Source organism: Trichosurus vulpecula, chromosome 6 (genome assembly GCF_011100635.1).
Source record: "Trichosurus vulpecula isolate mTriVul1 chromosome 6, mTriVul1.pri, whole genome shotgun sequence".
In the NCBI taxonomy this organism is placed as follows: Eukaryota; Metazoa; Chordata; class Mammalia; order Diprotodontia; family Phalangeridae; genus Trichosurus; species Trichosurus vulpecula.
This window is the reverse complement of record NC_050578.1, coordinates 106,357,664-106,381,823: the sequence shown is the minus strand read 5'-3', so window position 1 is coordinate 106,381,823 and position 24,160 is coordinate 106,357,664. Positions and strand designations below refer to the sequence as shown.

The 24,160-nt window shown below is 40.4% G+C and overlaps 1 protein-coding gene across 1 annotated transcript in view; it reads left to right on the top strand.

The window, feature by feature from the left end:
* Nucleotides 1-24,160, top strand: part of ARHGAP10 (Rho GTPase activating protein 10) — a 371,669-nt gene that overhangs the window by 227,205 nt on the left and 120,304 nt on the right. The window contains exons 15-16 of the mRNA XM_036764654.1: nt 8,675-8,762; nt 17,330-17,388. Coding sequence (XP_036620549.1) covers nt 8,675-8,762; nt 17,330-17,388 — 147 coding nt within the window. The remainder of the gene's footprint in view (nt 1-8,674; nt 8,763-17,329; nt 17,389-24,160) is intronic.

The window sequence follows — 24,160 nt, the reverse complement described above, 5'->3', positions numbered from 1 at the left end:
GTCATAGAATTTGTATTTGCAAAGTCATTCATTACTCTTGGAGTCTAGGCATATTTACTTCTGAGCAGTGATGTATTGGTTACTAGAGGGAAGCATTGATGTTTGCATTAATGGAGCCTCTCCTCTGCTCCTTCACCTTTTAGGTTAGAAGACTAATTTGGGTCCATGCATTAGGCGTGTTCCTTCCCTTACCTCTTCTACCAAAACAACAGGATCTTAGGATTCTAGATTTTAAGCTGGCAGGGACATTAAGGACCCATGTAATCTTATTCTTCATTTTACAGAGGAAGAGCTAATGGCCAAAGTGCTCCTCCAAAGTATCTTGGTAAGGCACAGGAGTGACTTTTGAACTCAGTGCCTTCACTCAAATCTGTTGCTGTCCAGTGTACCATGCTCTCTCTCTGGGTTTGTAAATTTAGACCTAGAAGGTCCAACCTTCTCATTTCACAGATGAGGAAAGTGAAGGCCAGCGGGGTTAAACAACCTGCCTGAGGTCACACAGTAGTAGAGGTGGGATCTGAACCTAGCACCCCGACCCTCCATATGCAAATCCATCACTGCCTAGCATCCCGGCCTCTGATATCTGCCTGGCTTCAAGATTGCCTGGCCAGAGTCCTGACAGTACATGAGGTTTGACAAGACCACTGGGATTAGTTCATTTTTATGGAGCTTCCAAACCTGTCACTCCGACAGCAAGGGGCTGATTCTTAGGGCTTCATTGGTATTCAGAGTGGCTTGTATGCAGTTTGCACCAGGCTCTTCTCCAGATCCAGGCACGCTCCATCTGTGCTGATAACACAGTGTTCTTTGGCACGGCAGGCTAGAGGAAACCAGAAAGTGAATTCATTTTATTACCCAAGACATTATGTGAATGACAAAGCGCTTTTTATATTAGATGCCACTGTCAATTCAATGCCACCTGTACGACCGCCCTCCTGCCCCCCCCCCCCCCCCACTTTCCCCACCTCCTTAAACAGGCTGTCTCTTCTGGAGTGATGATAAGGCATCAGGCTTGAGGGCCTATGTGTCACATCAATCTGTCATAATGACCTTGCTAAATATTAATTTATATGATATCTCACTTTAATTAATCAATATTAACAACGCCCTCAGGTATTCTGTCAGTGCATTTAAATCTGCCTGCATCGTACAGACTTCTAGCAAAGATTCTGTGGGAGGATGCTTCACCCAAGAGGAATAAAAAAGCACCCAGCACCTTATAGATAACGTTGTTTGTGTTGCATGAAAAATTTCATCAGAAGCAGTCTTTTTTTTTTTCTGAGGCTTTCAACACAGTGTAGACTTACTTGTCCTCCAGTTGGACATTTGTGTTATAATAATGTGCTGTCTGCTTTCGGGGGCCGTTTTCATTTTTGGACTCTAGTCTGACTTGGGCATATGGTTTTGGCAGGCCGATGTTCCCCGTTTACCATCAGCGGTCTCCAAATTAAATAGAACTCAGGTTGCCAGTGGTTCAGTAGCAGCTGGAAGAGTTTAATGCGGATTTCAGCATCTGCTTTTGCTTAATTTTAAAATTAGAAACACTTTTTCCTCGTTTCTAAGACTTGTGTTCTAAGGATTCAAAGTGGAAGATTAGACTGGTATCAAAACAGAAAGAAATGTTGGACGGAAAATATGCCACCAGGACCCAGAGGTTCCTAGTCTCCCCCTGTTTTCAGTTCAGCCAACATTTATTAAGCGCCATCTATGTGCAAGGCGCTCCTTGCCTAGGTGGTGGATTAAATCTGTCACAATAACCTCAGCAGGTTTTATTACTTAGTTCCCCATCTTCAAGTATAGTCTGAACAGAGATTTCTTAGTCTCCCAGGAGTGCCAAGCTGTCACAAAATCTGTGATTAATTTCTCTCTGTGTCTCTGACCTCCCGTGGCCAAATCATCTCCTCATTTGAAGCACCCTCAAGAGCAGTGTGTATCTTATCAGGTGTTCTGGTGTGGTGGTGGGCGGTGTTGGTGTGTGTATGCCTTTGCCGCCGCCTCTAATAATCCCCCACAAATTGGATAAGTGAAGAAACTTTTTATTTTCCTTGAGCTACAGAGTTATGAAGCCCCAAAACAAAGGGAAGACACAGACTCCATCATGCCATTGGAGAACACTTTCATTAACTCCGTTCTTCAAATGGCAAAGATGCTAGGGAGTCAGTGTGGTAGCAGGAAGTAGGCTAGATTAGGTTGCTTTTAGTTGACACTTTTCTGTGACTTTAAACCTCACAAAGTTTTTCACATAGATTGTCTTAGTTGAACTTCACAGTGACCCTGGGAGAGATAATTGCTGTTCCGTTTTCCAGATGAGAAAACCAAGGCTAAGATAAGTTAAGCAACTTGCTCAGGGTCATATAGCTAGTGAGCGCGTGAGGCGGGACTTAAAAGTTGTTGAGTCTGGTCTGACTCTTTGTGACCCGTAGACCATAGCATGTCAATGCTATCTCTGGAGTTTTCTTGGCAAAGATACCTGATTGGTTTGCTATTTTATTCTCTAGTGGACTAAGGGAAACAGAGGTTAAGTGACTTGCCCAGGGTCACACAGCCAGTAAGTATTTGAGGTTGGATTTGAAGTCAGATCTTCCTGACTCCAGGCTCAGTGCCTTGTGTGCTACCTTGCTGCCTCCAAGGACTTGTAAGTAGGTCTTCCTAAATCCAGATTCACTGGGCTACGCAAGTTCTCGGTTACGTTGGACCTTTCCATAATTCTTTGAGGTTTGGAAAGTGCTTTCCTTGCATTATCTGATTTAATCTTTATAACAACCCTATGAGATATGTGCTTCTTATCCCATTTTACAGGTGAGGAGATTAGGACCCAAAGGTTAAATGTCTTGTTTATTGTCACACAGCTAGCAGGTGTCCGAAATGGAACTTAAAAACAGTCTTCTACATCCAAGTCCATGTTCTTGCCACTACGCTATTCTGCCTTCATTTAGGGCTATGGGGAAAATGTAGGTTCCTTAGTATTTGGAAAGCATCAGCATTAGAAGAGTTTGTTTTCAGGTTTAACTAAAATCCTTACCTGTTGACTAAAAACTCTTGTTCAGTCGTTTCTCAATCATGCCCGACTCTTCTTGAACCCCATTTGGAGTTTTCTTGGCAAAGATACTGGAGTAGTTTGATATTTCCTTCTCCAGTTCATTTTACATATGAGGGAACTGAGGCAAACAAGGTTAAATGACTTGCCCAGGGTCACACAGCTAGTAAGTCTCTAAGGCCAGATTTGTACTCAGGAATTTCGGCCTCCAGGCCCGGCGCTCTATCCACTGAGCCACCTAGTTGCTCTCTCAAAATAAATTCATGTATTAGTATCTGTTATCTATTTTGAGTTTCTTAGGATTCCTTTTCCCTTTTAATTTTCTCTAGTAGATATTAGTGGATTTATTTTCTCCCTGTCTTCCACTGGCTCCCTTCATCACGTGCATCTTTTTGAATTTATCTTATCTTAAGTAAAAAGCTACACAGAGGAGTAGCAGTCAGATTTTAATTATCGGCTTCTGTCCCTAAGCTAAACAAATACATTGACGAAATTAATCTTTATGAATTTGTCTGTGAACTTTATGACACTAGGCCATTGTATTTTTGGACATTTCTTCCATTAAAATAACGATTTCAAGTTAGCACTTTCACAATGGGTATTTTCTGTTTGTTGTTAAAACATTTTTTCTTTGAAGAGGCACACAATTTTCACTATTTAATGTGACATAGATAAACCACATGGCCATTTGCATCCCCTAAAAGTATAGTATTTTGTTTAGTTCCCTTTTTATTCCAATAATCTGCTTATACCCATTGAGACTGCTTACCATTTTACTTATGTCTGACTCCTGACTTTTTCAGCATGTTATTGTATTTGTATATAGCTTAGTTTAAATGTTTTAGGTGCCTTGGGTACCATATATGAATACTTATAGTAATTTATAGATGGAGAGGAATGCTGAATTTACTTATATGTCCCTGATGGCCTTTGTATATGTTTCCTCATTTACATTTTTAGAATAAAATCAGGAAAAATATCTGTTTCTTCCATCTCCACTTTATTTTTTAAGTACCCCTTTCCCCTCTACTTAAACAGCAGTTGCTATTCCTGGTAGCCTTCTGTAAATGTGAAGTTGTTAGGCTACTCGCCAATAGTTGGGGAGAAGGGAAGGAGTGAGGGAGGGGAAAGAGGAGTAGCTAGACACCATTCATTCCTCAACCTCTACCCAACTTGCTCAGGACTCTCTCCCACTTTGTTTATGTTACTTCCTCTCCTCCTGAACAAGGCTATTCTATTCCCTTTGTTGCTCCTCCCCAGGCAGTTCTGTTGTCATCAGTAAGATTAGGGGTAGCAGCAGCTGCCTGGTCCTCCTTCTCTCTCATTGAAGATGACTGAGCCCTAGAGATCCCCCCTTCTTTTGCTTTCACATCATCCCCTTTTCTCTTTACCCTTACATCTGCTTCTCCTACATCCTCACTTGAAACCCATGTTTATTCTAAATACTAAACCATTTGCTGAGAAAAAGAAATACTAGCTCTTTGTAGCTGTGGGTGAGTCACCATTCTTCAGTAAATGTGAGGGTAAGAAGAATGATAAGGTGGATTAAGAATAAGATGCTACAGTTACAAATACATTTCTTCCTCTTCATTTCTCTGCTCCTATTCCTCCTTCCTTCTCCCTTTGGTGTGAAAAATCAGGGAACAGGTTCAGTGAGAAGGTGAAAAATTATGTGACAAGATAAAATAATAACATGCATCCTGGTGAGTTCTGTATGTTTCTAAAACTGAGGGGCAGAAAGCTCAGGATGGATTTCTTTTGGAGGGGGGAACGGAAAAGGTGCTATGAAGAAAAGCAGAAGTAATTTAGAAGAGGTTCTTTATTTAAAGAGAATTACCTTGCTTACTTTAGCCATGGAACATTTTAAAGCCGCAGTCCCAGAATATAGCAGAGGTAGAATATGGGAGTGAGGTTTGGAAGAAACCCCACTGCTTTTTATGCATTAACCCAGCTGACTCATATCTGAGGTTTTGGATCATAAAGCTGGTTTTTCTAATACCTCAAGTCAGTGGCCTTTTTGAGTTCTTCAGGATGGGGTAAATGTCAATGGTGGCCGTTATCGGAGATGGCTTCACAGTCAGAATAATCATACAATCTCCACTTCCCTTGGAATGATCATGTTAATTACAGGCATGCAACTATCTCCTAAAATTTATGCTCAATTTGAGGACCTGCAAAGTGATTTGTCATGCATATTATTTTAAGTTTCCTCCTGCTTCTTTTAAGTTGGGGTTCTTTGCAAGAAATGGAATGAGATCATTTTTCTCTCCTTTTTTTTAAAAAAAAATGCAAAACATACTTTCTGAATGGCTGCTTAGAATGTACTTCAAAGCTTCCAAATATGTTATCAACAAATTCCATCTAGCCAAATGCAGCCTCTTATTGTAAAGGAGAGTTGGTAATGATTGAGTTATTTGAAAACAGTGAAAATTTAATAGTGGATTAGCAGCATAGATACCATGTAGTCATTAGCTGCTGATGTGACAGCTGCTTTTTATTCCAGGAAGTCAAGGGGAAGGCTTATTTTTCCATAGAAATACCATGGTTCTCAAAACCAAACAGAAAGATAACTTGTTAGCTGAACATCCTATAAAAGATTCCTTTTTAGAAACTTTTTGGACCTTAAGATGGTGATTTGCTGGTAGCTGGCTGATTGAAAGTGTTATCTGACTTGTATGTTAAAATGAGATTTAAATAATTGATTTAATGAGAGAGAGAATATTCAGTTACAGAAGTAATTGGTTGGCAAAGCCTTTAGAACAGAATTATTTAGTCCTAGTTATAAAGGACTGCACCTTCAATCAGGGGGCTTAATTTGATTTTTTAAATGTATCTCTGGTGTGTCTGACAAGCTCAGTAACAAATGAGTTCTGAATTGTATGAACTGATCAAAAATGTAACCAGTGTCAATTACCATTGTTGTATTTTATTGCATATTGCTTGTCAGTTGCTGGAATCCAGAAATGTTGAAGTGCTTTAAACAGTCATTGGAGTCATGAGCAATTGACCTTACATGTACGATATTTTGACTGTGAAATAACTATCACTTCCTGTTTCGTTTCACTTTCAAAATGCCAAGGCATGACACTGAATGGGTGTCCTTTCAACTTCGCCCCAAGACCAAAACCCTCTCCTGCTTCAGTAGTGTTCTTTCTTTACCCTACAGAAGTCTTATTTTGCCTATATTCAAGCACTTTGAAAAACAACATAAAAGTGATTTAGTTTCTTTGAAATAAAAAATAGTGTAAAAAATGTGAGTTAATATTTTTGTTAGCTCGTCACATTTTATGAAGCACTCTCATTTGATCCTCACAGCAACTTTTTGGGGTGGATACTATAAGGAATTATTACCCCTTTTTTTACAGATGAGGAGCCTAAGGCTAACTGAAGTTAATGAGTTTCCTATGGCTACACAGCTGATAAATGTCAGAGACTGGATTTGAACCCTGGTCCTCCTAAGTACAAGTCCAAGTCTTTAGGGGAAGAATGTTATTTATTTCATGGAATTCTGTTTCCCTTGATGAGACAACAATATAGGAGAAAAGTATGCTGGTTCTCAGTGGGCTACTTGTCATCCCTCCCTCTGGCTCACTTAATATTCACTTTCAGCTTTGTCTACACACCCAGTAGCAAAGACAGCCTGGTATAATTTATATTTACACATTTTAATGAAAAAAAATTACTGCTATGGAGTTGGGATGTTCTCTCTTATCCTCCTTCATTTCCACCTTTATTTTCATAAGCTGTTGGGTTGTTATTTTCCCCTGGACTTAATTTACTTGTGTTGTTTATTGCCATGTATGTCTTTTTATTCAAAACTCAAAAGGTTTATATAAAAGAACATTTTTTTGGGGGGGGGGAGTGGTGATGGGATGAGCACACACTTCATTAAAGCTCATTAAAGGAAGAGCCAGTTTAATCATGCCACTCATAAAACAAATTAGTTAATGAATGATGACAAAATGTGATGTAGGGTGGGGAAGAATATAAATTTGATTTCCAATGTGGTAGGTGCTCAAAAATGTTTATTACATGAATGAGTAGCTGTAACATTAATATGGAAATGGCAGGTATGGAGGTACATGCCTGTAATTGCTGTTACCAGGGGAGACTGAGCCTGGAGAGTATAGGGGCTAAAGCAAAACTTTTGGGTGTTGTCATTAAGTCCAGCACCAAATATGGTGAGCCCCTGAGAATAAGGGGCTATCATGTGGCCTAAGGAGAGATAAATTGATCCAGGTCAGAAATGGAGTCAGTCATAATTTTTGTACCTGTCAGAGGGAGGGTCCTTGAATGCTGGGTGAAGTAGGAAGACCCAGTCTCAAAAGAAAAAAAATGAAAAAAGCAACATTTGTAAGAACTTTTTTGGTGATGTCCCAATCTCTGGTTTCATCATAGGATAATAGATTTAGTTCTAGAAAGGACCTCAGATGGCTAATCACCTCATTTTATCAAGATAACTCTCTCATCCACTGAGGAGGAAACTAAGCCCTAGAGAAGTTAAGGATCACATAGACAGTAAATGATAGAGCAAGGGTATGGAGCCAGGTTCTCTGACATTAGATCCAGTGCTTCTTGTACTATCCCATGTTACCTCATCCCTCTCACAGTACGTATTAGCAACATGTCTGTCATGGTCGGTCGTTGAGAGTTGCCTGGGGAAATGTGGAGATTAGGTGACTTGCCCTAGGAGGGTCACCCAACCAGTAAATGTCAGAGGTGGGTTTTGAGCCCTGGTCTTCCTGATTGTAAGGTTGGCCCTCCATTATACCATGCTGTCTCTTGCCACAATGACTTTATTGGTTTATGTATAGATGGAAACATTGCCTTATCTATGATCCAGTTCTCCTTAAGTCTTCAAGAGAGACTGGTGGCCCATGGAAAGTGTTAAGCTCTAAACCACAGAATCAAGTTCTTGTATGTATTTGCCTGTTGATTCTGATGCCATACAGAAAGTCATTGATTTATTAACTATAATTTCTCACCACGTTACAAGGGATGGGAACTTTAATGCCACCTCCTTGAGTGACTTTATCAAATAAAAACAATTCCTATAAACACTATATTCTTTTGGCCACACTTCTTGTTAGTACATTTCTCGTAAAAGGAAAGTTGCTTTAGTAGGCAGTTGTCAATCTAAGAAAGATCAGGGGGTCATAGATTTAGACTTGGAAAGGATTTTAGAATCCATCTAGTCAGCTCCCTCATTTTATGGATGAAAGGATCCAGAGAGGTTAATTGACTTCTCTAAGATCATTGCATAGTATGTGCCAGAGATGGGATTTGAACTTAGGTCTTAAGACTTCTTTATCCATTGTCCTTTTCACTGTAATATGGTGGCTGAATCGTTCCCATTTTCCTCTTCCATTTTGTTGCTGGTATCTGTGACCACCCTCTTCCTCCAGATAACTTGGTAACAGTAGCCTAAATTTTTACCTGTGGTGCTATTACTGAGAGGTTTTTAATGATTCTTATCTTATACCCTGTTAAGAGCTGGCATTTGATGCATTCGTAAATGAGAATGGAGTTAACTATTTTGACTTTGGTCTGATTAAAATTGATGCTTTGTGAGTTAGTAAAGAGGTTCTCTGATTGTATGAAGTTTTAACTATTTTCATTTCTGTTTTTGCTCGTTAGATGCCAAAACATGCAATGAGGTGGACCTTGAAAATTCCTTAGATTGGGAAGTGAAGACTATAACGAGTGCTCTAAAACAGTATTTGAGGTGAGTTGGAGGTTTGAACTTCAATGGAAATAGGTGGCTTGTTTGGGAAATGGAATATTAACTATGTGGAAGCCAGTGTTCTCTGCAGACTTCAAGATGAACTTTAAGAAAAAGTCATGCATATGTGGTGTTTCATGGAACTTTCCTAAGTTAAAGTTAAGTTTTGGTCGGGCTTCAAGTGTTCAGAAAGTTGATGGAGGACTTGTTCTGGGAAAGACCAAGTCTTGCTTGTCAGAACTCTGACACTTAGTGATTTATTTTCCTAAGGACAGATGGATATACAGAGTTGAGGTTATAGGAAGTAATGAGGATGGGTCAGTGTATTTCACTGAATCTAGGAGAGGCTCATGGAGAGTTTAGGAAGAGGTTTTGTATTTTCCCTTCATTTATCTAATTTGTCCACCTCTTCCAAGCTATTTTAACATTGGAGTCTATGCCAGCCATCAACCCTTAAGTGTGTCCTCATGGGGGGAAAGAAAGCATTGATTTTTGCCCAATAAGTAAGCAGATTTTTCAGCACATAATTGGCTTTTAAATCATTTTTCATGTCAAAATCATGTGACTTGAGTTACTGCCAACAACAAGAGTTCAGAAAGGAAGGTGGGACCTCATGAGATTTTTCAAGTGTTGCTTTTAGAACTTGGGAACGCCCGAATTATGTTTGTAAATCAAACATCAAAGCTCAGGGTTTTTACTGACTTAAAACACGGAGAGGAGAACCACGTAAACACTATGGGTGTGTGAAGCTGCTAGAACTTTTCCGCAAAAACTGAGAAGGAGCTTTGATTTGATAAGCTTTTTCAACAAGCTTAAGTTTCACAGTGCAAAAATGTCAAAAGAATGGGAAGAAAAGAAAAGAGAATAGAAATGTGGGATTTAAAGGGGAAAAAATCTGTTTTGTTAAATAATTTTTCTAATTGGAGATAAAGTTATGGGGAAAAGCATATAAATTTTTTATGCGCCAAGTTGCTTTAAAAAAGAGAGATGTAATTCAGTAGGATGAGGTTTACGATTATGGAATTAGCCATAGGCAGCCTGGGGTACAAGGAGAAAAAAGGAGAATAGAAGTAAATGCTGAGAATTATGATCATGATCCACACCCTGTGGTTAGGATAGGGCCTCATGATTTTGTAAAAGATGATAATATTATTATTTTAAAACAGGCTTTAGATTTCTCTCAAAGTAAATAGAACTTTCGATTTCACTAGGAATAGTTTTTTCAAAAGACTCAATTATTGAATTCAAATGCTCTAAAAGCATTGATAGTTTAAAGGAGTACGGATCACGACTATTTTTTGGTGATTTCTTTATGAACAGCCTGTGAGCAAGAGGCTATTTGGCATACTAGATAAAAGCCTGAGCATGATGGCATCAGGAAGTTGTGGGTGCAAATCCATCCTCATATGTGCATTTGGTTGCTGAATGATTGGAGGCACATCATTTGACCTTGATATACTTTGACTAACACTTTAGAACCTACATCCTAAAACATGAATTGTAATCTGCACTAGTGGAAGGAATCCCCGTACTGGGAACTTCTCATACTAATGGAAGCTGTGATACTTTTTTTCCCCCTTGTATTTCAGTAACCTGTGACCTAAGTTATCATGATTATCATTAAGTTGTGGATAGTTGACCTTGGGCTATACCAACACACCCAGTACTTTTAGGCTTCTGTTATATCATCATGTAAGTGCTTCAATTAAATGATAAAAATGATCATAATTATTCTGGAGCCGTTATGTAAATAATAGTTAATAGTAGTGGTGGTGGTGCTTGTGCTGGTAAGTGGTGGTGGTGGTGGTGGTGGTGGTGGTGGTAGTAGTATTACTAGTACTGGAAGTACTAGTAATAATGATGATGATGATGATGATAAATGTGAGATAGCTTGGGGTAGTTGCTAGAGATCCAGCTTCACTCATAAATATCTTGACTCAAGTTCTACTTATGACACATAAATCACTTAACCTCTTCTGGGCAACTCTCTTATGAGACTATAAATGAGGTGAAGGCGCCAGTCTGCTTTAGTACAGGGAGTTTCTTCACCTGGAAATTCCTGATGTCAGCAGTCCTGAAAGTATTCTTTCCGTAGTCCCATGATGCCTCCTTTTTTGTGTGTTTGTTGCAGTGTAAGTTTTTTAAAATAAGTTTTTATGGATGTCTTTTGTTTTTTACATCACTATAGTTTCTTCTAGTATCCCTTCCCTTTCCAGCCTCCCAGAGAGCCATCCCATGTAACAGATACTATTTCTTAGAGATGAGAAAAAAAATCAGCACAAACCTAACAGTACATTTAGAAACATCCCCAAAGGTGCACTGTGGGACACTTAATGGACCTGCCACCTCCTCAAAGGGCTTATTGGGACTCTCCTAGAGTCCTGCCAGAGTCCCCAAGATCCTTTTATGGGACTCATGATATCAAAATTCTTTTCATAATAATATTAGGGTGTTTTAATTCCTAGTACTGTAAATATCGGTAAGTGTAATCCACATCAAATTTCCTTGGAGTCATAATAATTTTTAAGAGCCTAAAGGATTCCTGAAACCAAAGTATTTGAGAACCACTGCCCTGTGTCAATGATATCGTAATTCTTGTACCTGTGCCTATCCCTATGATAGGAGATAGAGGTTCCTGGTCACTTAAAGCAAGGGCTGGTCTGTGTTGGTAGAGGGAGCTAGCTCACTTGGAATCCCCTTCCCAAGGCAAGTAAAAGGATCGATTAAAAAATAATAAGAAATGTTTCTCTAGTGCTGTGTGATTTTGCATGAGACTTGGCTCCCACCGACCCTACGGAGCAGATGGTGCAGATATTATCAGCTCCATTTTGTAGGTGAGAAAATGAAGGCCCGAGGATCATAAACCATGTTTATGGTTGTATAGTTTAAGTGTTGGATTCCAGACTCAAACCCAGGTCGTCTTCCTGCCAGTTATGTACTCTTTCTGCTACCCCAGGCTGTCTCTGCTACAGGGTACGTGTGCATGTGTAAACACATACATGCATGCATGGCCTAAGATATAAAGAAATAGAAGCAAACTAGCTGTTATCATTTTCCAAGTTTACTGGGTCAGTGTTTTCAGTTATAATTAATTCTCTTACTCCTCTGGTATTATAAATCCTTTCTTTTTTTGGTTCCCTCCTTTGCTTCTTGCTAGACAAGGTTAGAGTTGAAACCAAAGGATCTTTTTAGTTATTGCAGACTCTTTGCTTTCTAGCTCATGGTACTCTGCGATACACTCTATACAGGTTTGGCCTCTGACCATTGCAACTCTTTCCACATTATTCTCATTATCTTACTTTGACCTATTAGGTTTCATGTTATTTTGAAAAATCAGTATCGAGGAAACACTTGTGTGGGTGAGTTTCATCTGTCTTTACTCCTCCATATATAGATTATGGATAGCTAGATATAATGAAGTGTTCAGTCTAGATACAATGTCTCTCCTTGAGAAGATTGGCTATGTCTTGGTTGCTTTGAAAAATCTCCTTTCAAAATACTCTGCTTAATGTCAGCTCTCTTTTCCTGGCATTATTTACAGCGGAGATAACAGTATTTAGAATTAGCCATTGCTGATGAGTTTCCTGGTGAGACCCTGACCTGAGCAGAGCACAGTTGAGTTGACTCGTCCACTTTCATTTTGCCTGTGGAGTTTTTGCCTAGGAAAATGAATTCAGCTGATGAAAATATTGGCATAGCCATTCAAGGGAATGAATGTGGATTCTGTTGGGAAAGTGATTCCCCCACAGCTCATGTCACCTCGCCCTCCTCTGATGCCCCAAGCATCTCAGCCAGAAAAAGCCCACCTTGCCTTCGAAACCACCTACCAAAATAAAAGAGAGTCCAAGAAGGAAAAGGATGTGGTTTATCTTGTGCATGGTATTTTCCTCTTTCCCCTTCTGGCTTCAGAGCCCATTTTTCCCCCCTCTACTTGGTTACAGTCATCAGGTGCCAACTATTTCATTTCTTATTAGAGTATAAATTCCGTTTTCAGCAATATATATGAGTTGTAAAACTGAAGGGGAAATGGGAGTTTGTAGGAATGAGTGAATAAAAAGGGATTTACAAATCAGATAGGAGGGATAGCTCTTGCCCTCCAGGAGCTTCCATTCTAATAGGGAAAAACACCATGTATGAGAGGACAGTGGTGGCCCGGGAAAGAGTAGTGAGAAGGGGCGTGGCAAAAGGTATGGATGCTGGCAGGTGAATGGCAAGATGGTTTGGGTGGATGCCTGGATAGGATGTGAAGGACAAGCCAGTACATAGAATGAATGACAAAAGGAGGCTAATTTGCAGTTACTCTCACCAATCTTCTGAATTGGGTTTTAGGGCAGGAGCTCCCCAAATAAGTGGATTAACATCCCCAGGTGCAGCGGGATCTGATTCTTGAGGTCCAGCCTGATTGTGGAGGATGGGAGCCCAGGTGGAGGATTAGAAAGTATTCTTTCCAAAGTCCTATGATGCTTCCCTTTGGGTGTTTGTTGTAATGTATGTTTTTTTTAAATAAGTTTTTATCAATGTCTTTTACATCACCATATTTCCCTTAGCATCCTTTCCCTTCCCCACCTCCCAGAGAGCCATCCCATACAGCAAATACTATTTCTGTTTTTAATCCTTAAAAAGTTTCTTTTTTTTAAAAAAAAAAATTGGAGATGGGAGGGCCAGGCAGTTGGGGTTAAGTGACTTGCCCAAGGTCACACAGCTAGTGTCTGAGGTGGGATTTGAACTCAAGTCCTCCTGACTCCAGGGCTGGTGGTTTATTCGCTGCGCCACCTAGCTGCCTCTTTAAATCCTTTTTTAAAAATTTATTTTTTATTTTTAGTTTGCAGCACTCAGTTCCACAAGTTTTTGAGTTCCCAATTTTCTCTCCCTCCCCCCCAACAAATACTATTTCTTAAAGACAAAAAAAAGGAGGAAAAAAATCAGCAAAAACCTAACAATACATTGGAAAAGTCCTAAAAGGAGCAGTGTGGGACACTTAATGGGCCTGTCATCTCCTCAAAGGGCTTATTGGGAGCATCCTCACCTAGCTCTTCTTTCTAGCCATGCTTGTTCTTTTTAATCGGTTGCAATAGAATTTTTCTTGTGGCCAGACCCCATCTCCCTCGACCCCACATTGTGACTCAGAGGACATGCTAACTGTCCTATGGTTGAGAAGGTAGATTCTCAGACTCATTGTAGATTCTGTTGTGATAGGACGATGTGACCCAGAAGCATATTGGGAGAGGAGTCAGGGGGATGCCGTCAAACAGCAAGCAGAGAGTCTATTTATAACAGTTGGCATTTTGATTTGAGCTGCCCCAGCATTAGAAATATTTATTATGCATGATGTAAAGTGGTTGTTCTGGTCTTATATCCTAGGTTGCACACTCATTGGAAAAAGTTGTGAATATGTTTCATCAGCCCTGGAATTAAAACCCTCATGGTGCCCCCCACCCTCCACCTACTCATTTTTTTTTCTTCTTTGCATTTTCTAGCTCTTCTTTTCTTATACAAGAATGTCCCTTTTCTTAACTACTTCTTGTTTGCTTATTCTGAAAGGACATAGTCTCAGTAGAATGTGATAGTAATTGATAATAATAATGGCTGGCATTTATATAGCACTTTAAGGTCTCCTATGTGCTTTACAAATATTATCTCATTTGAACTCCATAGCCCCCTTGTGAGGTAGATGCTTTATTATCCCCATTTTGTAACTAAGAAAACTAAGGAAAGCACAGGTTCTGTGACTTCTCAGGGTCACACAGCCTGATTTGTACTCGGGTCTTCCTGACTCCAATCCTAGCACTCTGTCCGAAGTGCCATGTAGCTACATATGTAACATTAGTGCTTGGAGGGCAGGAATTATTTATTTTGCTTTTGGTAGCATGGTGCCTTGCATGTGGTAGAGATAGGGATGGGAAATGGACCTGTGATTTCTTTGGCGTGAGGTATCCCCAGTTTCCAGGTGAGGAAACTACCACTTTCTTTTGGCACTGTCTCTGCGACCTCTAGTCGTCCTGATTTGCTTAGGGCATTCTGAAGCTAAACATTTGTCTCTAGGATTACAATAGTGTGTGTGTGTGTGTGTGTGTGTGTGTGTGTGTGTGTGTGTGTGTATGTGTGTGTGTGTGTGTGTGTGTATGTGTGTGTGTGTGTGTGTGTTGGGACTTGAACTCAGGTCTTATTTGCCACACAGCTTCTTGCAGATTTTAGGGGCTTAATAAATGTTTGAGGGCAGCTAGGTGGTGCAGTTGATAAAGTGCCAGGCCAGGAGTCAGGGAAGACTTCTCTTCCTATGTTCAAATACAGCCCCAGACACTTACTAGCTGTTTGACCCTGGGCAAGTTACTTAACCCTGTTTGCCTCAGTTTCCTCATGTGTAAAATGAGCTGGCAAACCATTCCAGTATCTTTGCTGAGAAAACCTCAGATGGAGTCATGAGAAGTTGGACATGACTGAAAAACGACTAAAGAATGACAAAAACAAGTGTTTGTTGATCTGAATTCCAGGGCTCATGGATTTTTCCTTTATGTTTAAACTCTTCCTTTCCTCATTAGGGGCTCTGAATAATATGTTTTTTAGGCCGAACAGCCCACCGTGGCATGTAGCTAACATATATAAAGTACTCTATGCTTTATAAAGCATTTTACATACTTTACATGGCACAGAACCGCCCAACATGGTGTGCCCACATCAAAGAAGGAGCTGTGCTCTGTGAGCAAAGCAAAATGTCAGTAGCTCAAAAGAAACATGAGGTGTGCAGATTTAGAGACAGTTCCACTCCAAATGTCCATATGGACAATTTGTGCCCCACCTGTGATAGAACCTTCCTAGATCGTATTAGTCTGATCAGCCGCAGTGGGATGCACTGTGTCTTACCCCTGATGTGGGGATGTCATTTTGGTCCTCTTTGAGAATGAAGGACTGTAAGGGCAAACAAAGTGGGAGTTTTTGTTGTTTTTTGTTTTGGAGTGCTTCTCAGCATTGGGGCAATCAAGTGGCTTTGATTGAGTCTTGCCTTTGTTTGTAGGAAGGCCCACACCCTTTTGCTAGTTAGGTCATGAGAGGTGTGAAGCACTCTGACCCTGAAGATGTGTATATACACTCTGAGGTTAGCATTTTATTTGGGGCTCACTCATTGGGAAACTGTTCCTGTGATTTGGCCAGACAAGACTCTGGGTAGCCTTTAAGGAGCCCCCTGGCTTTGAAAACCCAGATAGATGTTGGTGCTTCTCTCTCTGGTAACTATGTATGTATTGCCATGGTGAGACAGCTAGAAGCCCTGTCTGCTGATTTGTGTTATTTGCTCTGTTTATATAAATTCTGCTTGTAATTTCTGTTTGTATTTTCTCTGAAGTTCAGGGTGCTCCTCTGAGCTAAGTGGATGATATATGTATGTCTAATTAAAGTAAGATTGTTAACCCGTCAAAGTTGCTTTCCTTAGAAAAGCAGATCAAAGAATCCCTGCTAGCAGCCCTCCTGTGTGCTGGTGTTATTAGCCTTACACAGCCACAGGAGCAGCAAGTAGCATTGTTGCTACAAGGACCTCAATATCTTTCATATTTGATCCTCACAACATCCCTGCGAGGCGTTGGGTAGTTATTATCATCATCATCATTACCATTTTCCAGATGGAGAAACTGAGGCAGAGAAAGATTAAGTGACTTGCCCAGTGTCACACACTCAATGACTGAGTCAGGATTCAAACTCACGTCTTCATGACTTCAGGTCCACTGTGCCACCTAGAACCTATGTGGTAGATACAGGACAAGTAGAAGGGAAACGGGTGAGAAGGAGGCAAGAGGTTAGTGACTTTCCTTTAACAGTGTTTTAGGCTTTAGAAGGTGCTCCTAATATTCATTAATGATAAATTCGCTGGGGTTTTACATTAGTTTTGAAAGAGTAGGGAACAAGTGGGCTGGTTTGAGCCATGTGCTGCGGGCAGAGTGCTTTTGTGGGCCGTTTTGTAATTTTGGTTAGGAGCGCAGAGAGTGAATGTTTTTGAATTTTTGTCATTACTAGTATTTTTTGCCTTCTTTTATTATTTTAATGCATCCAATTGAAGAATTTTATGTCTCTTAAAAGCAGTTTGGGAAAAGGAAGAAAATGTTGCTTCTTTTGATTTCTTTAAACATCTTTTTAAAAATATCTTTGTTTATTTACAGATAGACTTGAATGACATTTCCATGACAATTGTACAGAATACCCATTTTTCCCAATTTCTAACCTTTCTAAAAACAGTTTTGGCTTGGTAATCCATCCTATTTATCGATTTATATTTTTTTTAAAAATCCATTGTTCTAAATGATCTTTCCCAAAATTGATGGGGTGGTATCACTGGTTTAATGTAGGCAGTGATTTGCCAGCTGTTAGCTTTTGTACTGCACTTTCCCCAAAGAGCTCTTAATAAGGTGAGTCCTTTGGATTGGGCATACTTAGAAATGTAGCTGTGTGATTCAAGAAGCTCCTCTTCAGGAAGGGATAACAACCCAGCACATTGAAAACCTTTTCCGTAACAGATCCGGATAGATCTGATGCACGTGAGGTCGCGTTTGGTAATTTGATGTCTTTTTATTTGTTTTTAACAGAAGTCTTCCTGAGCCCCTGATGACGTATGATTTACACGGAGAGTTCATCATTCCTGCCAGTAAGTATTTGTAAGCATTTCTTCATTCAGCAGGCATTTATTGAGTACTTACTGAGGCCCTTCGCATCAGAGGACAAAGACCAAAATAGCAGACCAGTCCCTACCCTCAATAAGCTTATCTTTTATTGTGGGAAAAAGCATCGGCATAGATGAAAATCAGTACAAAGTAGTTTTGTTGGTAGGGGGAAGCCTTGCTTGAATCAGGGAGAAAGACCCTGTAAAGGAGGTGGTATTTTACACTAACCCTTTTTTCCCATGGGTTATGCTATATGAAAATTTAAAAAGAAAGAAGAGCCTAGATCAAAATTTAACAGTTGCCCTGCTTAGTATGTTTAGTGAAGAGTGTTCATGGTTTAAGAAAAATAGTTGATACTTGTGTAGAAGAAATTAACCTGTCATGGTATGTTACAAACCAGCATGGGAATCTTATATTATTTTGTGAAGATTCAGTTTTATTTTTTAAAAACAGTTCCATGTGTTAAAGCATCCAGCAGGGAGAGTAACATAGAAGGGGACAGCTGAATTTACAGGGTTCCATTACTCTTTATTCTATCTCCATCCTGGGAATTCTTGGATTAGTTTTCTTTTATTACTTTGCACCCCTCCTGTGGACATTGGACAAGTGCCTAATGGTCACCCTGGCCACTGGAGGTAGATCAGTGTTAACAGCTTAATAGATTAAGGAAACTGAAGCCTAGCATTGACAAGTAACAGGCCAGATGGCTTAGCACTAGCTATGGAATTCAAGACCCCAGTTCTCCAGGTGCCCCTTGAGAAGAACCCTTCGAGATTTGAAATGTACTGACAAAACTCATAAATGATTACCCAGGGATGTGGGGTTACCCTTGAGATGAAGGGGGGTTCTGAGAAATTTTGGAAGAAAAAAAGCAAGTAAGTTGAGTCTGTTCTCATACTAAAAAATTTTTGTCTGTAATTTCACTTAGTGCAAAAAATACCAACAGCATGAACATTTTCCTAGCAGGCCCCCCACTCATGGTATAGGAAACACTAGGGATCCATAGAACAAAGTCTGCAGACGGTGGCTTTGGTGTTATTTTTGTTTCCTAGTATAATCTTCAGGGGAGAAATACCCTCCTGAGCCCTTTGACTAAGTTTTACTGTTGCCTAAACCTCACTTCAAAAGAGCTCCTTAAAGTTCTCCTTGTGAGGTTTGTGTCCAGGTTAGCCTGGAGGTTCCTGGTATGTTACAGTAGGAGAGGAATTCGCCCGCCTCATTAGAACGTACCACTTAAAATAGATGTTTGAAAGCGGTAGGAGTATAGTTCTGTTTGGTCATATGTTTCCACATGGGAATCGAGGGTTTTGAGAGAGAAGTTGGAGGAGGGAGGGATGGGGGGGAAGTTCTGTTGGAAGAAATTCCAACACATGGTTGGTCGTTTTGATTTTCTACCCTGTGGCACTTTTGGCAAACCAGGCGAAGAGAAAATTCAACTTGACTTGGAGGAGAGTGGTTCTGTCTTGTTTGCCTTAGAGACTGGAAAGAGCAGAAGGACGCCAGGTCCGATCCATCATGCTTTGGGAGTTGAAGAAAGAGTGATCACAGGGCAAGGCTTGGAGTTACCAGGAACTCCATATATTAATTGTGAGCAAGGCTTGCCCACTTACTTGTTTTGGGAAGCCTCAAAACACTTAACTTTCTGTGCTCTACATAGATAAAGCATCCCCAAAGGTCAGATCCCGTGAGAGGCAATAAGGTAGGATGGCAGTACAAATGACGGATTACAAAATTTCTGTATGAGTCTTTGGCGTGCTCATAGAGAGACATTATATAAGTGCATTGACCTCACGGGACCTGATTCAATTCAGTAAGTCCTTGTGAAGTACTTAAAATGTGTAAGGCTTTGTGCTGGGTCCTGGCAGTGTAAAAGATCAGAAGAAGAACGGCCTTTGTCCTTTATGGAGCTTACTTTCTCTTGAGGGATAAAACATTTACTTGGATGAACAAGTGTGAGATAATTTGAAGAGATTACTTAACTAAGAGAAATCTGGAAAAAAATTTCCTGTATGAGAGGGCTTCTTAACTTTTTGTGTGTCACGGCTCCCTTCTCAGGATGATTTTTTTAATGCATAAAATAAAACATGCAAAATGACAAGGAAACCAATTATATTGAAATACAGTTATCAAAATATTTTTTAAAAAATAAGTTTACAGATCCTAGGTGAAGAACCCTGCTTTAGGAGGTGGCCTCTCCTTTGAGACTTAAATTTTTTTTAAATTGATGTCTTTTGACCTTTCATTGAATCTTAAAAGGGTCTAAGTCTTCTGAGAAGTACAGTGGAGGAAGGAGTATATTTCTAGTATTTTAATTTCCTGTGCAAAGTGGGAGATGGGAAGCCAAGTTCACAGAACAGCAAACAGGCCAGTTTGGCTGAAACATTTGTGTGAGGGAGAGAGTAATATGAGAGAAGATTTAGGGCTGGGTGGGCTGGAAGGCCAAACTGTCTTAAAAGGAACAAGAGCTCCCAGAGGCTCTTAAGCTGGGTAAGTGACCTGAGCTGACCCAGGCTTTTGGAACATTATCTTAGTTTCTGTGGGAGATCCTTTCCTTCTCCTGAGGTTCTGTGATTGTGAGAAAAGCTTCTCCTACCGACTTTATGGTGACATTCTAAAGGAGGCTGCAGGCTGATTGGAAGAGCGGGAACGCCAGGAAATGAAATCTCATTTCCAGTCTCAAAGAAGCACTCTGCCTGGTGTAGTATTTGGCATGGATTTATAACTAAGAGGAGTTATGGTTGGAATGATAGCTGTCATAAACTTTTTAATAAAAAAAAACCATGCATGTTAATTGTATAGTTTGAGGGGAGAAACTATGAAAGCAGCCTCTGATTTTCAAAGTCGGTGTTCATCTATTTGAGTTATTTATTTATTTTTTTTGTAATATGCCTCTTGTCTCTTCCTCCCCCTTATCCCTGTACTCTTTTTAAAAAGACAGACTCTTTGGGGCAGCTAGGCAGCGCAGTGAGTAGAGTACCAGCCCTGGAGTCAGGAGGATCTGAGTTCAAATGTGACCTCAGACACTTGAGACATTTACTAGCTGTGTGACCTTGGTCAAGTCACTTAACCCCAATTGCCCTGCCTTCCCCCCTTAAAAAGAAAAAGACAGACTCTTGGATTTTGAGGTGTGTGTGTGTGTGTGTGTGTGTGTGTGTGTGTGTGTGTATAAATGAATGAAACAGTGACCGACATTGGGTGGGCAAAGTTGGAAGGAGAGTGTCATCAGCATTTACGGAGTTTTAGGAAATTTGGAGTTAGGGTTGACCAGTCTTTTCCACTTAGTTGTGGAGACCATCCTATTGTGCTGAAGGTTCCATTTGCTCAGCCAAGGGAATAGACACCGTCTGATGTCTCCACAGCTTCCAGTTAGTCTATATGTCTTTTCCTCCATTTGTAGCTACTTTCAGTCGATTCTGTTGGTGTTGAAATCATGTCTGCCCTCAGAGTTCTGTAGGATTCTCTTGATCTCCCCCTCTCCAGACCTCCTCTTTTCTCCCTCCTCCCCTCAACACACACACATACACACACACACGTCTGGAGATTTGGATGAGAATCTGTGAATTAATTTGTGGAGTTCTTAGTCTCAACATGATCAATATTTCTTTCTTTTTTCTGACACCATAAAAAAGAAAATAAATTATCCACTCATTTGTCTTAAAAAGTACTAGAGCTGGTGGAGCCAAGATGGTAGCTTGAAAACAGGAACTTGCTTCAGCTCTCCCCCAAATCTCTCCAAACACCTGTAAAAAAGGACTCTAAACAAATTCTAGAGCTACAGAACCCACGAAATAACAGATGGAGACAAGTCTCCAGCTCAGGATGACCTGGATGGTGCTGGGAAGGGTCTGTCTCACGATGCTGGGATCAGAGCACAGCCCAAGGTGGGCCATGCCAGGACATACCAGGCCACAGTACACCAGGCCCTGAATCATTGAACTCTGGCAGTTAACTCTGGCTTTTCAACCCACAAAGGCCAAAGACGGTGGAATAGGTCAGAGAGAAAACTGTTGGATTTGGGTGAGGGAAGTGCACGGTGGAGGTTGCTGCAGTGACGGTGGCAGCAGCGGTGGCAGCTGCTTCCAGCCTGAGACCCACACAGTGGGGAATCAGGTGGCTGATCGGAGTGGGAGTGCAGGGATCTCTTTGCTGATGCTGAGGCAGTGTGCTTTTGCTTTGTCCTGCTCAGATCTGGATCCCAGTCCTGGTTGTTGGTTCTTGGGGGAGGAGGAGCACTGGTTTGGCAGAGCTTGTGGTGGCTGTGGAGAGGGACTCCTCCTGGTGGTTACCTGGCAGAAAGGAGTGCCTGCACTCATAGACCAGAGCACAGACCAGGAGAGGAGCATCATACCACCTCGGAATCAAAGTAGCTCTGAGAACAGCAGTGCAAAATCCATGAAGCTTGGGACATAGCACTCTCCACTCTGAAAGCAGTCATATCCTGATAAAGAACTCAGAAGGCAAGTAAATGGATAGGAAAATGAGCAAGCAGCATGAAAGGACTCAGACTATAGAATCTTTCTTTAGTGACAAACAAGATCAATACATACAGCCAGAAGAAGTCAACAAAGTGAAAGATCCTACATAAAAAGCCTTCAAGAAAAATGCGCGTTGGTCTCAGGCCATGGAAGAGGTCAAAAAGGATTTGGAAAAGCAAGTAAGAGAAGTAGAGGGAAAATTGGGAAGAGAAATGAGAGTGAGGCAAGAAAATCACGAAAACAAGTCAACAACTTGCTAAAGGAGATCCCAAAATACTGAAGAAAATAACACCTTAAAAAAATAGACCAACCCAAATGGCAAAAGAGCTCCAAAAAGCCAGTGAGGAGAAGAATGCCTTAAAAGGCAGAAATTAGCCAAATGGAAAAGGAGGTCTAAAAGACCACTGAAGAAAATACTGCCTTAAAAATTAGAATGGAAGAAGTGGAAGCTAGTGACTTTATGAGAAATCAAGATATTATAAAACAGAAATAAAGGAATGAAAAAGTGGAAGACAATGTGAAATATCTCATTGGAAAAACCACCGACCTGGAGAATAGATCCAGGAGAGATAATTTTAAAATTATTGGACTACTGAAAGCCATGATCAGAAAAAGAGCCTAGACATCATCTTTCAAGAAATTATCAAGGAAAACTTTCCTGGTATTCTAGAACCAGAGGGTAAAATAGAAATGGAAAGAATCCCCTGGTCACCTCTTGAAAAAGATCCCAAAGAGAAAGCTCCTAGGAATATTGTAGACACAAGCAGCCAGAAAGAAACAATTCGAGTATTGTGGAAACACAGTCAGGATAACACAAGAACTAGTAGCTTCTACATTAAGGGATCAAAGGGTTTGGAATATGATATTCTGGAGGTCAAAGGAGCTAGGATTAGAACCAAGAACTTCCTGCCCAGCAAAACTGAGTATAATACTCCAGGGCAAAAGACTAGAGCTGAATAGAAAATTTGACTTTCAGATACAAGAATCAAGAGAAACATGAAAAGATAAATAGGAAAGAGAAATCATAAGGGACTTATTAAAGTTGAACTGTTTATATGCCTCCATGGAAAGTTGATATTTGTAACTCATGAGACCTTTAGACCTTTCTCAGTACTAGGGTAGTTGAAGGGAATATACATACATACATATACACACATATGTATACACACACACACACACAGCTAGAGGGCACAGGGTGAGTTGAATATAAACGGATGATATCTAAAAAAATAAAATTAAGGGGTGAGAAAGGAATATATTGGGAGAAGGAGAAAGTCAGAGATAGAATGAGTTCAGTTATCTCAAATAAGTGTCAAGAAAGAGCAGTTATAATGGAAGGGAAGAGGGGGCAGGTGAAAGGGAATGAGTGAATCTTGCTCTCATTGGATTTGATTTAAGGAGGGAATAACATACACACTCAATTGGGTATCTTACCATACAGGAAAGTAGAGGGGAAGAGGATAAGAGGCAGGGATGATAGAAGGGAGGGCGGATTGGGGGAGGAGGTAGTCAAAAGCAAACACTTTTGAAAAGGGACAGGGTCAAGGGAGAAAATTGAATAAAGGGGGACAGGATAGGAGGGAGGGAAAAATACTCTTTCACAACATGACTATTATGGAAGTGTTTTGCATAATGATACATGTGTGGCCTGTGTTGAATTGCTTGCCTTCTCAAGGAAGGTGGGTGGGGAGGGAAGAAGGGAGAGAATTTGAAACTCAAACTTCTAAAAACAAATGTTTTAAAAAAAAAAGTTGTTTTTGCATGCAACTGGGAAATAAGATATATAGGGAATGGGGCATAGAAATCTATCTTGCCGTATAGGAAAGTAAGAGAAAAGGGGGTGGGGGCAGTGGGATGACAGAAGGGAGGGCTGACTGGGGAACGGGTCAATCAGAATATATGCCGTCTTGGGGTGGGGGGGCAGAGATGGGGAGAAAATTCATAACTCAAAATCTTGTGGAAATCAATGTTGAAAACTAAAAACATTAAATTAAAAATAAATAAATAAGTAGAAAAAAAATACTGGAACCTAGTGCTAATTGGTGGGGGTGGGGAGTAGCTTTTTTATTTTCATTTTTTGGGAGGGTGGATCTTGGATGTTGTGGGTACTATTCTATGAATATTGGTTAAAGGAAACATAGGCAAGTTGTCCCAAACTTAGTGCAGTGTTCAGCTTTAATAACTGAAAACCTCACTAAAACTGTTGGGACATCCTGTGTTTGAAAGGTTGGTCATGTGGAATTTCATGGAGTTGGGGGAGAGGAGGGAGAGGCCCAGAATT